Source organism: Cherax quadricarinatus, chromosome 16 (assembly GCF_038502225.1).
Source record: "Cherax quadricarinatus isolate ZL_2023a chromosome 16, ASM3850222v1, whole genome shotgun sequence".
In the NCBI taxonomy this organism is placed as follows: Eukaryota; Metazoa; Arthropoda; class Malacostraca; order Decapoda; family Parastacidae; genus Cherax; species Cherax quadricarinatus.
Window position 1 is genome coordinate 16,059,861 of NC_091307.1, and position 16,611 is coordinate 16,076,471.

The following is a 16,611-nucleotide window of genomic DNA, read 5'->3' on the forward strand; positions in this document are numbered from 1 at the left end:
AACAATATCCATCCCAGTGCAGTCAAATTCCTCCATCACCCACCCTTAATCTCGCTACATGACTCAGTGCTCTTTTTTCCATTTAAGTGCACAGCAAAATTTCAACAGCAGCATATGTGGTTATAACATATGAGGAAGAGAATTTGCACTGCATGGAAGAGAACTACTTTATGTTTTGTCACTCAATCTGCAAAACAGAAGGGTTCTGTTGTTCATGGTGTCTTAATAAAATAAGAGGAAGCTGAAAATAGCTCATCCAATTGCCTGAGAGTGCATGTTACTCTTGGTTTTTGCTGTAAGCTTGTCGAGAGATCTTCCACTAATGGGAATCACTAATGGGTTATTAAAGTACTTGGATTCATCCCAAGTCACTGTATTTTTTTTAACATGTCGGTCGTTTCCCACTGAGGCAGGGTGACCCAAAAAGAAAGAAAAAACTTTCATCATCATTCAACACTTTCAACATCACTCATACATAATCACTGTCTTTGCAGGGGTGCTCAGATATGACAGTTTAGATGTCCCTCCAAATTGCCAATATCCCAAACCCCTCCTCTAAAGTGCAGGCATTGTACTTCCCATTTCCAGGGCTCAAGTGAAGCTCTAAACCAATGTCTGACATTTCAGCACAAGGAATGATGGAGGCAGACCAATGAATGACAGGACCTATCCAGCAGAACCTGCCAAAACTGAAGACAATTGGAACCCCTATGGAATGATGAACAAAACTAAAACTTTAGATTCAGGACCCATAATGCTCCTTGAGAGCCAAACAGGATGACAGTGCAAACTCTGAAAAAAAAAGTGCTGAAATGAGTGGAAATTATTTCTTCACAAACAGTGATAGACTGCTGGAATAGGATCCAGGAGGTGATAATGTTGCAACTACTGGGAACTTTGATCAAATATGCAAAACTTGTCCAAGCCTTCTTCCAACTTTGCAAATTTGTCAGTAAAAGACCTGAGCTATGCTTATAGTGTCTCATATTATGTACAGTAGTATTTAGTTTGTCGTATCAGTAATTGCTGTAAGCTTCCAGTGGTTAGAGCATATACAACTCTCATGATCTCACGTGATCTCACTCAGTACAGTACGCAGATTTTTTCACTGTTCCTTTCTTGCATTTTTTGGGCTTCTGTTTCCCATTCACCTTGCTATCATTTTCAAAATAGGCTTCTGTACGTCTCTCTTTTTTCCTCTGCAAAATGTTCCAGGTCAGTACATATTTGTGAATGGCTAATAAATTTTTAAAAACATTTGCTTTTAGATGCTGTACCTGAGTTATGTATTCTATCCACTTATGCAAATGACATACAAAAAGCACTCACTTCTCCAAGCTTATGGGTGCATTTAACTGGGGCTCTTGATTGCGTGAATTATTCACAGCAGTGGAGACAGGATGCCATGTTATTTCCATTTCATTCTTTAAAACTGTCAAAGCTTCTTTGTAGCCAATGTGTCCAAAGTCTAGCCAACTCTGCAAAAACAAAAAAGTATTAAATAAGATTTATTTCTCACAGTAATTGTGTGGAAGAGTACATATTACTACTTTGCAAAAAGTGAAGGATTGCCCATCTCGTACAAAAACACTGTAGAGTATGGTGAGCATAAACTAAAAAATATTAAACTTAATCCTTTAAGGGTTGATCCTGTTATATCATGGCTCTGAAGCCAACGTCAGCCCCGTAGTACACCACCACGAGCTCAGCTCACTCAGATAAGCTGTAAGTGGTAAATTTGGGCCTAGATATGAGAGAATGGGTCTATGCAGTAAGTATGCACCTTATAAAAAAAATTTGGCAGCATGCAGTGAATGAGACAAAAATTGCAACTGAGTTTTTGGTTTAAAACAGTGACTTTGCAGTGTATTTTTGTATGGTTTTTATGGCTGTATTTTTTATTTCTTGGTCTCTTTTGACAGAATGGAAGACATATTACAGAAATAGAGATGATTTTGGTTTCAGGACTGAAAGTAGCATCAAACAGAGCTCAAATTAGCGGAAATGTTTGATTTTTGCCGATATTCAAGTACACAAATGACATCACTTTTCCAAACACATCCAACTGGCCAGTCTAATATGCATTTACGAATGCACTGACATTATTTATACAATTATTACAATAATGCGTGCTAAAGTGTAATAAGTTCACTATTTTGCCATTATATTCCAAAGCTCATTTTTGGATTACCACTTGATTGTTCACCACAACTTACATTAGTCCCTTTTATATTATAATTTTATATTATAATTCTAACTTTAAAGAATTACCTTTAAAGTACTACCTACTATCATATTCCCAAGCTCCATTATTTGATCATCACTTTATTTGTTCACCACAAATTATTTTAGTCCCTTTATATTGTCTCCTTTATTTTAGCTTTAAAAAACTGCCTTAGCTCATTATTTTTACATTTGTTAAATAATTCAGGAGCTATTTTTTTAGCTTTAGAATATTTACTTTGTTTTATACTTAATTCTAACTATAGATTCACTACAAATCTTATGATTACAAGCATTGATCCTGATACCAACCTCTTATTGAATGACTTAAATGAATCAAACAGTTACTGTAATTACTACACAGCAGAACAATCAAAGGCACTTCTCAGAGCCAACAAAAACATAACTGTCTTTAACTACAATATCAGATCTTTAAGCAAGCATTCCGATGACCTCATAGCATTACTAAATTTCTTGCATGCCAATATGTCCATCATTACACTAACTGAAACCTGGCTAAAGCCTGATACTACAGATGTCTATGCCATTCCTGGTTACACAGCCATACACAACTGTAGGACAGATCAACAAGGGGGTGGCACAGCTATATACTACTCAGACCAACTAGAATGTATCACTAATACTTGCACAAGGGATGAACATGGGGAATATATAATAGCTAAATTCAAATCCAAATACCTACAAAAACCTCTCACATTGATAAACATCTACAGAGTTCCACAGTCAAACATTAGCCAATTTAGTCAAAACCTAGGAAGTATGATAACTGATGCATGCATGAACAAAGATCACTTACTACTCTCAGGTGACTTCAATATAAATCTCCTGCAAGACCAGGACCCACACGTTACTGAATTCACAAACATAATGAGTAACTGCATGTTGCTACCAACAGTAACAAAACCTACAAGAGTTACGGAGACTAGAGTTTCCCTACTTGACCACATCTGGACCAACACCATATCCCCTTTAAAATCAGGCATAATTACAGATAATACCACAGACCACTACCCTACTTTCCTCATAACAACTCTTGGTAAATTACCCCAAGACACTACTAAAGTCACCTTCAGACTTCACAATGAGGCAGCCATTAATAACTTCACAACAGCAGTAACAAACATTGACTGGCACACTATACAGATATTGACAAATGTTTTAATAATTTTCTAAAAAAGACCCAATACCTCTATAACAAGCACTGCCCTAAAAAAACTAAACAGATGACAGCTAAGAGACTGAACAGTCCCTGGCTAACACCCAGCATTCTCAAATCCATAAATACAAAACACCGATATGAAAAACAGTACAGAATGGGTCACATAACCAGAGACCAAACAAAACGTTACTCGTCAATCCTAACCAGCCTGATAAGAAGGGCAAAAAAATTGTATTATGAGAACAGATTATCCAACTTACGAGGTGATATAAAAAAGACCTGGAAAACCCTATCAGAAATTCTGGGAACAAAAAATATATCACGAAATAGCGAAATAAAATTAGCAAAATCAGATGAACCCCAACTCCAACCAACAGAAACAGCAAACAGACTCAATGATTTCTTCTCCACTATAGGACAAAACCTTGCCAATAAAATCCCAAGCTCAGATACCCCACCAAATGACTACCTCACTGGCAACTACCCGAACACACTGTTCCTAGCTCCGACTAACCCATACGAAGTCTCCCTTATTATCAACGCACTGAAAAACAAGGCAGGAGATTTAAATACCTTACCACCCTTTATATACAAAAAAGTGTCACAAGTGCTATCACCAATCATTGCAACACTCTTTAACAAATCCATTGAATCCTCCACCTTCCCAACAGTTCTCAAAATAGCAAGGGTCACCCCGATCCATAAAGGAGGAGACCAAACAGAGTTGAATAACTATAGGCCAATATCCAATTTACACCCTCTCTCAAAAATCTTCGAAAAATTAATTCATAAACGAATCTACTCCTACCTCATCTCCCAAAACATACTCAACCCCTGCCAATTTGGATTCAGGCCTAATAAAAATACTATACACATATACAACAAATTTCTAAGAAAATTTCCAAGACTGTAGGCATACTATCGAAGATACGGTACTATGCTCCACAGTCAGCCCTCCTGGCCCTATATCACTCTCTTATTTACCCCTATCTCACCTATGGAATTTGTGCATGGGGCTCAACAACAATTAACCATCTCAGACCACTAATTACCCAACAAAAGGCTGCAGTTAGAATGATAACAAATTCTCACTACAGGCAGCACACTCCACCAATATTCAAAACACTCAACCTACTCACCATACAAAACATCCATACTTAATATTGCACCTATTACATACATAGAACACTTAACTCTGATATTAACCCTCCCCTCAAACATCTCCTTGCCAACCTCAACAGAACACATGACCATAGTTAATCTTAAGTTAATCTTAAGTTAATTTTAAGCCAGCCTGTAATGCTATGCATATAAGTGGCTTTGGCATGCTGCTCTTACCTGTATTTTTTTGTACCTCTGTATGTATGCTCAAATTACTAAATAAATAAATAAATAAAAATGCAGCAGTCTGTAAAACAGTAAAACTTCTATTTTATGTGCAAATAAAAATTCAAAATGGAAAGCAAGCGTAATATAAGAGGGGCCTGGAGACATGAATAAGGAACAGAGGAAATGTTTATTTAGTGCCAGAAATGTCTACATTCTTTATTCTGGAACCTATTTTCAAATTGGCAATTGTTGAATTTTGTGTGAAATTGGCCAAATTAATGATTTCTGATCACTTTATTGGGTAGCTGAAATAGGTAAATGGGTGGTTTCTTCTGCTCGGTCAACAGAATAGAAGGAATACAGTGGTCCCTCGTTTATCGTAATTAATCCGTTCCTGGAGGTGTTACTATTATCGAAATCTACGATTTTCGAATCATTTTTCCCCTTAAGAAATAATGTAAATACAATTAATCCATTCCTGACACCCAGAAGTATTAAAACAAAAAAAACTTTTTACATGAAATATAGATGTAGTACATAAACAATACAATGGGACATGATGAATGAAACATTAACAGCATAACACTTACCTTTATTGGCAATTCTTCTTAGTGTATGGAAGACTGGAGGAGGAGAGAGATTGGATTATTTACAGTTTGGAAGGGGAATCCCCTTCCATCAACACCTCAGGTACCAATTGCTTTTCTGGGGTTACTTCTCTTCTCTGTTTCTTAATGCCACTAGGACCAGCTTGAGAGTCACTGGAGTCCTGTCTTGCAAAATAACTGTCCAGAGAGCTCTGTTTCTGGTGTCTCTTTAACACTTCCCTAATATGGGCCAAGACTTTGTCACTACATGTTGCCAACATGGCTTGCAACAGCCTTGTCAGGGTGATGTTTCTCCATAAATCTTTCCATCTTACCCCACATTTCAAAAATCTCCTTAATTTCTGAAGAAGGCAACTTCTTCCATCTCTCTTCCTCCTCCTCTGCAGCAAGATTCTCCAAGCAGAGTTCAAAGTCCTGGTAGTCACTCCCTCCCAAGCCGTACGTATAAGGGTTATGCAATGGTTATGAATTCATGCACATATTTTTCAGCCCCTATGTGGTCTGAACTGGCAGCCTCACTATGCCTTACCACACTGTGTATGCCACTACGATTCTTAAATCTCTCAAACCAACCTTTGCTGGCCTTAAATTCACTCACATCACCACTAGTTGCAAGCAGTTTCTTTACTAGATCGTCATGCAACTGCCTAGCCTTTTCACAAATAATCGACGTCATAATACTATCTCCTGCTAATTCTTTCTCGTTTATCCACACCAATATTAACTTCTCAACCTCTTTGAGTACTGGTGATCTCATTTTTGTCAGCATATTTACCCCCTTTGCAACAACAGCGTCCTTGATTTCCTTTTTCTTGGCCATGATGGAAGATATGGTTGTATAGGGTTTGTTATACATCCTGGCCAGTTCGGCCACATGTACACCACTTTCGTATTGCTCAATGATGTTTTTCTTAAATTCAATCGTATTTCTCACATTCTTTACCAAAGGCTTGGCACTAGGAGCTTTCTTTGGAGCCATGGTAGCTTATTTAGTACTTGCAAGCACTAAAATGAATGGAATATTATGAAATATTTCGTATGAGCAAGTGAGGGGACCGTCGCTCAGTGGTAAACAATGCCATACTGGCTGGAAAGGGAGGCCGCCCCGGCTCAGAGCGTGAGTACGCGTCCCAGACGAATTGCTATTCACAAGTCAATCTACAATTAGCGAGCTCATGTTTTGACGAAAATATCGCTACGATTTCCGAAAATTACGACTCTCGAGCCCTACGATTACTGAGGGACCACTGTACTAGCAAAATAGCTATGAGTTTCATCAATTGGAACAATGGAATTGACCAAAAATAGTGCATAAAATGGGCAAAATTGCCGATGCGTAAATATCACAAAGACTGCTACCTTTGAGAGAGAGAGAGTAATTCCGTAAGTTTTCCATCGTACTTTTGGTTTCATTACCTTCAGAAAAAAGATTCTCTATCATTTCATAAGGTAAAATAATTTTTTGTTTTAAATTATTCAACCCTGAGATCAAGTCTGAGATCAGAGGTTTCGACCCTGAAAGGGTTAAAATGATGATCATTATGACCTGCCTCGGTGGGAAACGTCGGCCATATCCCACCGAGGCAGGGTGACCCAAAAAGAAAGAAAAACCTGAAAAGAAACAAAAAAACTTTCATCATTCAACACTCTCACGATCATTCATACATAATTACTGTCTTTGCAGAAGAGTCCAGAAATGACAGTTTAGATGTCCCTCCAAATTGCCAATAGCCTAAGCCCCTCCTTAAAAGTGCAGGCATTGTACTTCCCATTTCCAGGACTCAAGTCCAACTAACCAGTTTCCCTGAATCCCCTCACAAAGTATTACCCTGCTCACACTCCAGCAGCTTGTCAGGTCTCAAAAACCACGAGTCTCCGCTCACTCCTACCTAGCACAATCATGCATGCTTGCTGGAAGTCCAAGCCCCTTGCCCACAAAACTTCCTTTACCCCTTTCCCTCTAACCTTTTCGAGAACAATCCCTACCCTGCCTTCCTTCAACTACAGATTTATACACTCTCCAAGTCATTCTACTGTGTGCCATTCTCTCTAAATGGCCAAACCACCTCAACAACCCCTCCTCAGACCTGTGGATAATACTTTCAATAACCCCACACCTCCTCCTAATTTCTAAACTACGGATTCTCTGCATTATGTTCACACCGCACATTGCCCTCAAACATGACATTTCCACCACCTCTAGCCTTCTCCTTGTCCCAATATTCACCACCCATGCTCCACACCCATATGTAACTATACTCTCATATATTCCCCTCTTTGCTTCCATGGATAACGTTCTTTTTCTCCACAGACTCCTCAGTGTACCACTCACCTTTTCCCCCTCATCAGTTCTATGATTTACCTCATCTTTCACAGACCCATCTGCTGACAAGTCCACTCCCAAACATCTGAATATATTAACTTCCTCCATACTCCCTCCCTTCCGTCTGATATCCAATCTTTCATAACCTAAATTTTTTGTTATCTTCATCACTTTATTCTTTCCTATGTTCACTTTTAATTTCCTTCTTTTACATATCCTAGCAAACTCGTTCACCAACCTCTGCAACTTCTCTTCAGAATCTCCCAAAACTGCAGTGTTATCAGCAAAAATCAACTGTGGCAACTCTCACTTTGTGTTTGATTCTTTATCCTTTAATCCCACACCTCTTGTCATCACCCAAGCATTCACTTCTCTTATAGCCCCCATCTATAAATATACTGAACAACCATGGTGACATCACACATCCCTGTCTAAGGCCTACTTTTACTGAGAAATAATCTCCCTCTCTCCTACATACTCTAACCTGAGCCTCACTAACCTCATAAAACTCTTCACTGCTTTCAGTAAAAATTAAAATGTGCAATTTACCTAAAAACTATTAATTTTAACATTAAAAACTTTCAACAAGAGACGTACTCTCTACAAAACACAACACAACATCAAGCCAAATTAAGTGATCTCTGTTGGGTTAAAAATATATAACAACTTATACTTTGTAAGATTAATAATACCTTTCTATATTTGGGCACCTGTGAAAAGACAATGATTATGTGTTAATGATGGTGAAAGTGCTTCTTTCTTTTTTGGGGTTACCCTGCCTTAGTGGCAGATGGCTGACATGTTAAAAAAAAAACTGGCCATCTCCCACAGTGACCTAAAAGAAAGAAAAACAGTCATCATCATTTATTCAATACAAGAGGGCCCTGTTTGCAACCTTGTAATGTAAGCGAAAATTGCCAGCAGGTGGAAAAGAGCAGTTTTTCATCATTGAACGATAATGTGTTCACACTATCATATATTAAAATGCTCAATACAGCTAGGCATAAAAAACATATAAAAAAAGTAAAATAAATACACAATACATACAATACTTACCATAAAATATGGTGCTGGTTGCCCTTTCCTCACACAACTGTTGTACGAAAATTGCAGAAAAGCGGTAAAAGTAAAAACATTATGAACAATGGCTCAGTTGAAAGCCAACGAAAATGTGGAATACCGAAAAGAGGGTGCTGTATATGTGGTGCCCTTCTGTAGTCATTTCTGCCGGAAGTGCACAGACATCACAATTCAAATTACCCTCTGAACTGCAACATCTCCACCTCTTCCTCAATGAAACAAACTTAAATGGATGACCATCTTCTTTTATTTTTTCTACAGTCAAAGATCAAGATATATAATTATGTTGTGTTCTGTTCATCCAACTGGTAGGTGGATGAACAAGGGGTCATTATCTGAACAGAAATTGAGAAACTAGTAATGATCCAGAATGAACAAATTTTGGATAATCAATTATCCACTGTACAAATGTCACCTCTCATTATACAGCCAACAGCCCTGTTCCTCTCTCCATGTGACTTGAGTTATTTCATTTGGGCACCTCCCTTTGTTACTCACGCCTTGCAGTAATGCTAATGAAGGGCTCTTGATTCAATGAATTTGAGGTATCCCCCTCTTTCTTAGGAACAAATACAATTATCTCATATTTCTGTATAACTCTTAAGGGTTATACAGTGCCTATGAATAAATAATAACAATGTTTAGCAGCTTACAATGAAAACAGTTTCTTACTATTATGAGTCACCATCAGCTCTAAGCATGTTTTGGGTCATGTCTCTATCCCTGGCTGCCCATTCAGCTCTAACACATTGGCACTAAACTTGCTGATACCTCACTTGACTGATATAACATAATCTCTTCCCCACATGCACCTGCAGTGTGTGTGGCTAAGTAACCTGTGTAACAGACTTGTACTGCATATACAGAAGTTATAATAAATGATCACCCTTGAAATATTAAATGATCTTACCTCAACATCCATATCAGTCTCCAGGATGGCAGGTGTTCTATTATGAATGACAGAATACTCCTTCCCAGACTCCAGTGTTATCACAGAATAGCTCATCACAACCTCACCCTGTATAAAGTTTTATAATAAATAGTAATTTGTAATTTTCCATGGGGAAATGGAACAGAGTTCTTCCTCTGTAAGCCATGTGTGCCGTAAGAGGCGGCTAAAATGCTAGGAGCAAGGGGCTAGTAATCCCTCCTGTGTACATTACTAAATTTAAAAAAAGAAATTTTCGTTTTTCTTTTTAAGTCACCCTGCCTCAGTTGGATATGGCTAACTGGATAAAAAATGTAATTTAAAAAATTCTTGCATTATTTACTCTTACTTAAGGCTCACATTACAAAAACATTAAATACTGTATAAAATGAGAGTAATAAATGTATGAGAGGGTTCTGGAGGATAGGTAGATAGGTGGAGAGGGAAATAAAGTACAAGTCTCCCTCAACATTCACGTTTTCAGCTTTCGCAGGCTTCACACATTCGCGAATTCCCAACCGCCAAATTCCCAGCCACCAAATTCCCAGCCGCCAAATCATATTCAAGTTTCCCGCCACCTGCGAGTCCCTACTACCCTCCCTCTGACCCCCGCAACTGGCAGCCAGTCCTCCCACCACTCAGTGTGGTGAATGTTTTGTTTGTTCATTATTTGCTATTAAACTACAGTATAAATAATGTAAACTCATTCATGACTGCATATTGGAATGGCTATTCGGACAGGTATTAGACGGTGACATCATGTGTTTACTCTTGAACACAGCAAAGAATCAAACATTTCTGCTACTGCTAATAATAGTAATAATAGTAATAATAATAATAATAATAATAATAATAATAATAAATACGATATAATTGAGGAAGGAAGTTGTACAAAAATACGAGGGAGTAGTTGACACATCGTCAGTATGGCTTTGTTTATGCTGGAGTGAACATTAGTCTCCCTGCTCTTCCAAACATTTCACAATAATTCATTGTGTTTGGTGCTTGTAGATTGAGTGCGACTGGAGTGGTAGAGGCAGTGGTAGAGGCAGTGGTTGAGGCAGCGATTGAGGCAGCGATTGAGGCAGTGGGTGAGGCAGTGGGTGAGGCAGCGGTTGAGGCAGCGGTTGAGGCAGCTGTTGAGGCAGCGATTGAGGCAGTGGTTGAGGCAGCGATTGAGGCAGTGGGTGAGGCAGCTGTTGAGGCAGCTGTTGATGCAGTGGTATTTAATAACATACATGTTATTAATAATAATAATACATGTTATTAATAATATGTACTATTATTATTTATAACATATTTTATTATTATTTTATTATCACGCTGGCCGATTCCCACCAAGGCAGGGTGGCCCGAAAAAGAAAAACTTTCACCATCATTCACTCCATCACTGTCTTGCTAGAAGGGTGCTTTACACTAGTTTTTAAACTGCAATATTAACACCCCTCCTTCAGAGTGCAGGCACTGTACTTCCCATCTCCAGGACTCAAGTCCGGCCTGCCGGTTTCCCTGAACCCCTTCATAATTGTTACTTTGCTCACACTCCAACAGCACGTCAAGTATTAAAAACCATTTGTCTCCATTCACTCCTATCAAACACGCTCACGCATGCCTGCTGGAAGTCCAAGCCCCTCTCACACAAAACCTCCTTTACCCCCTCCCTCCAACCTTTCCTAGGCCGACCCCTATCCCACCTTCCTTCCACTACAGACTGATACACTCTTGAAGTCACTCTGTTTCGCTCCATTCTCTCTACATGTCTGAACCACCTCAACAACCCTTCCTCAGCCCTCTGGACAACAGTTTTGGTAATCCCGCACCTCCTTCTAACTTCCAAACTACGAATTCTCTGCATTATATTCACACCACACATTGCCCTCAGACATGACATCTCCACTGCCTCCAGCCTTCTCCTCGCTGCAACATTCATCACCCATGCTTCACACCCATAAGAGTGTTGGTAAAACTATACTCTCATACATTCCCCTTTTTGCCTCCAAGGACAAAGTCCTTTGTCTCCACAGACTCCTAAGTGCACCACTCACCCTTTTCCCCTCATCAATTCTATGATTCACCTCATCTTTCATAAACCCATTCGCTGACACGTCCACTCCCAAATATCTGAATACATTCACCTCCTCCATACTCTCTCCCTCCAATCTGATATCCAATCTTTCATCACCTAATCTTTTTGTTATCCTCATAACTTTACTCTTTCCTGTATTCACTTTTAATTTTCTTCTTTTGCACACCCTACCAAATTCATCCACCAATCTCTGCAACTTCTCTTCAGAATCTCCCAAGAGCACAGTGTCATCAGCAAAGAGCAACTGTGACAACTCCCACTTTATGTGTGATTCTTTATCTTTTAACTCCACGCCTCTTGCCAAGACCCTCGCATTTACTTCTCTTACAACCCCATCTATAAATATATTAAACAACAACGGTGACATCACACATCCTTGTCTAAGGTCTACTTTTACTGGGAAATAATTTCCCTCTTTCCTACATACTCTAACTTGAGCCTCACTATCCTCGTAAAAACTCTTCACTGCTTTCAGTAACCTACCTCCTACACCATACACCTGCAACATCTGCCACATTGCCCCCCTATCCACCCTGTCATACGCCTTTTCCAAATCCATAAATGCCACAAAGACCTCTTTAGCCTTATCTAAATACTGTTCACTTATATGTTTCACTGTAAACACATATACATATGTTATTAAATACCACTGCCTCAACCGCTGAATTATTGTGAAATGTTTGGAAGAGCAGGGAGACTAATGTTCACTCCAGCATAAACAAAGCCACACTGACGATGTGTCAACCTCTCCCTCATATTTTTGTACAATTTCCTTCTTCAATTATATCGTATTATTATTATTATTATTATTGTTAATTACGTATTATTATTATTATTATTATTACTATTGTTATTATTAGCAGCAGCAGAAATGTTTGATTCTTTGCTGTGTTCAAGAGTAAACACATGATGTCACCGTCCAATACCTGTCCGAATAGCCATTCCAATATGCAGTCATGAATGGGTTTGCATTATTTATACTGTAGTTTAATAGCAAATAATGAACAAACAAAACACTCACCACACTGAGTGGTGGGAGGGCTGGCTGCCAGTTGCGGAGGTCGGAGGGAGGGTAGTAGGGACTCGCAGTGGTGGAGGCAGTGGTATTTAATAACATACATGTTATTAAATAACATACGTTATTAAAGCATAACATGTATATATTTAGTACAATTTATGACGTTTTCATGTATTTTATGATTGTTCATGGTTCAACAAGTTAAGGAAGCAGTATTGTATTATATTTCCCTACAATATATTGGGGCACCAAACATTCACGGTTTTTCAACATTCGCGAGGCTCTTGATCCCCTAACCCTCGCAAATGTTGAGGGAGACCTGTAAATAAGAAGTTTGGGGAACCAATAAAATTGACCTAATTTTCACTACAGTACCAAAATAACAAAAGGCAAGGTGAGTACAGTGGAACCTCGGTTTTCGTATGCCCTAGTCTGTATGTAAAACTATAGTTCTTCTCTATAAAATGTATTTTTTGTTAAATTGAAATGAGTGGAGAAAACTGGCTTTTGGGATTAACATACTGTTGAAGTGTGACCAAGGTAACACTTATGAAGGGATTCAGGGAAATAGGTTAGCTCAGGGGTAAGCAAATTATTTCTGTGGCCTGCCACTGCATTTTTCATTCATCACTACTATGTGGGAGTTGGGTACCAAAAACAGCAAAGCACCATCTTTCCACCAAATCATTAAGGAAAAATAAAGACAACTTCTCGGGGCAAGAATATTAGCTAGCAAGATTGATCCTGTTCCATTATATTGATGTATTTAAAGCACATACTAATTACATTGCACCTTAACTGTCTAATTTTGTCAGTTGTAGTATAAATATTTGTATTTGTATTACCTAGAGTATGCCTCGAGAGGGTTTCAGGGATCAACGCTCCTGTGACCCAGTCTGTGACCAGGCCTCTGTATTAGCAATAATAAAATAAAAAGCTAAGTGATATATTTATTTACCAAAAATCTGCTTTTCTTTTATAGTACATACGTTGGTCATCTCCCACCGAGGCAGGGTAACAAAAAAAATCGTTCACACTATCACTCTCTTTGCAGAGGTACACGCATATGACAGCTTAGATGTCCCTCTAAATAGCAAATATCCCAACCCCCTCCTCTAAAGTGCAGGCATTGTACTTCTCACTTCCATAACTCAAGTCCGGCTTACCAGTTTCCCCGAATCCCTTCACAAAATATTACTCATGTCTACAAATACAGTGGACCCTCGACTAACGATATTAATTGGTACCCGGGAACGAATATCGTTAGTCGAGTGTTTTTAGCGTTAGTCGAGGCAAAATGTTAGCGTTAAAATGTATCGCTAGTCGGATTTAACGTTATACGATGCCATCATTGGTCAAGGGTCCACTGTACAAGGTTTTATTTTGTGCTAAGAGTATGTGTAGTGCTTGCATTTATTATAAGTTGTGGCTCGTGAAGTGTACCTCTTTCTGTGAAGTGGCCTGCCTACCAAAATAATTGCCCACCCAAGTTAGCTGGACTCAAGTCCCGGAAGAGATATGTGCAGTGTTTGCACTCTGAAGGATGTGTGGGGGTGTTGAAATTATGATGCCTGTGTATTTCTGGAAAAACAAGACAAGAGAAGATAAGACACAATCTATAAAAATATTCCAAACTCTTAAACACTTCTCTTGGGCAGTGGATACCCAATACAGTGAGTGATGAAGCTATGCAAAAGCAAATATTCCAAGCTTATCATGAATCCTTCATATACCTTTTCTGACAGCTGACTAGCAATATCACACTGCTACAAAATATGCAACCAACTCCTTTTTTCACATTTTGTTGAAGAGGACTTCAGATGCTGACCAAAATGTTTGATTGGTCTTTCTAATTATTTCTCCAAATAGTATATTTACAAAATATGTAAATCAATATCTATATGCAAATGAACTGTAACACTTACCTCTGTTGACACCCAATATGAAAAAAGTCCTGCCATTTTCAGTAACTGAGGTCCTTTCCAGCCTTCCTCTTCATTCCACACATTTGGTTTATCCCAGCTTTCACGGTTCCAAATTTCAATCTATAATAATAAGTAATAAACTGAAAGTTATACATGAATTAAAATAACACAAATAAAGAAAAATAATCTTCAAGAACATTTTAAACCTAAAAAAATTACTGAAAAATAGCAGGGTCCAGAGGCCAAATTTCAAAGTGCACACCAGGGTCCAAGAATTTTCAAAAAATAATTTTGTTATTTTTTCTTATGAAATGGTAGAGAATCTTTTTCTTAAGGTAATAAAAGAAAAAGTATGAAATTTTGTGGAAAATTGACAAAATTATGCTCTTGAGAATTTTGATGTGTCAGCGATATTTACGCATTGGCGATTTTGCCGACCTTGACTCCCATTTTAGGCCAATTACATTATTCCAGTTGACCACATTCTTAGCTATTTCACTAGTATTACTTCTATTCTATCAATTGAGCACAAGAAACTGCCAAGTCAACTGTTTCAACTACAAAATAGTGATCAGAAATTGGTAATTTGGCCAATTTAACAAAGTTCAAAATATTCCAATTTCAAAATAGGGTCCAGAATAAATAATGCAGGCATTCCTGGCACTAAACTAACATTTTCTCTGTTATTAGCTAAATTTTCAGGCTTTACAAATGAATTCATTTTGATTTTTTATTCACATAATGAATTTTTATTCAAACCAAAAAATAGAAGATTCACTGATATGCAATATTGTAATAATTGCATAATTAATATCACCACATTTGTGAACATACTATATTAGACCCACCAGCTCGTGTGTATTAGACGTGTCAGGTCATTTGTTTACTCTTGAACAATGGCAAAAATTTAACATTTCTGCTACTTTGAACTCAGTTTCAAGCCATTTCCAGCACTAAAACCAATCAAAATCATCTCTATTTCTGTAGTATATCTTCTATTCTATCAATTGAAACCAAGAAATCTCAAATATAACTATAAAAAACATACAAAAAACACTGCAAAGTTGCTGTTTTAATCGAAAATTACGATCTCAGTTTTTCTCTCATTATGCACTGTGTGCTGCAGGATTTGCTTTATGTGGTGCACACATACCACATAGATGTATTCTCTCATATCTAGGCCCAAATTTACCACTCACAGCTTATCAGAGTGAGCTGAGCTCATGGCGTAGATCTACGGTTTGGACCCTCAACTCAAAGCCATAGAACTACAGCACGGACCCTGAAAGAGTTAAAGAAAGAAAAATATTGGATGATGATTTGTAGTTAAATTTTTCATGACTAAATTTTCTCATGAACCTTTTGTAAATATATACAGATGTAAATGATGTCTATTAAAAATAAATAATTTACTGTGAGTTTTGAAGTGAAATGAATAATTACCTTAAAATGAGATTTGAGAGCAAGAAATGGCACGGCTAGTGAATGAGAGTTAAATTTGTGAGATGAAGAGAGGATTGCGAAAACCACAGTTCAAGTTAAATACAGTAGCTGACAACTAGCTTGATTACTTCAGATAATCAAGTTATTTATACAAGGGAAGAGGGAAGACTGGGATAACAAACATATGGACCTATGAGATGGGGCTTCAATGGATATGGTTAGTCCAGGATTGCTTCCCTCTCCTCTGAAGGAGTGATGAGTTGCTTGAACCTCTGCAGCCACCACAAAAGTAGTGGCAGATGAGATGCAGTTGTGTATTAATAGAAGGACTGAGAAGAAAAATATGCAAGTATGGCAGAAGTAGCCCTCAGTTAGCTTTAGTGGCTTGTGGACATTTTGGCATGGAAAACCCTAGCCAATGTAACCAAGATTACAATCAACTTTCCAGAAAAAAAGGTGCATGCCTAT

General features: G+C 38.1%; 1 protein-coding gene across 2 annotated transcripts in view; it reads right to left on the minus strand.

Annotated features, from left to right (window-relative positions):
* The window catches only part of LOC128688934 (abasic site processing protein HMCES), a 50,726-nt gene that overhangs the window by 6,872 nt on the left and 27,243 nt on the right, over positions 1-16,611 (minus strand). Inside the window, exons 6-8 of one of the 2 annotated variants that reach the window (XM_053776995.2) lie at positions 14,701-14,820; positions 9,654-9,761; positions 1,330-1,478 (exon numbers count right to left, since the gene is read on the minus strand). In XM_053776995.2, coding sequence (XP_053632970.1) covers positions 1,330-1,478; positions 9,654-9,761; positions 14,701-14,820 — 377 coding nt within the window. The remainder of the gene's footprint in view (positions 1-1,329; positions 1,479-9,653; positions 9,762-14,700; positions 14,821-16,611) is intronic. The other variant, XM_053776996.1, reaches the window with a different exon arrangement.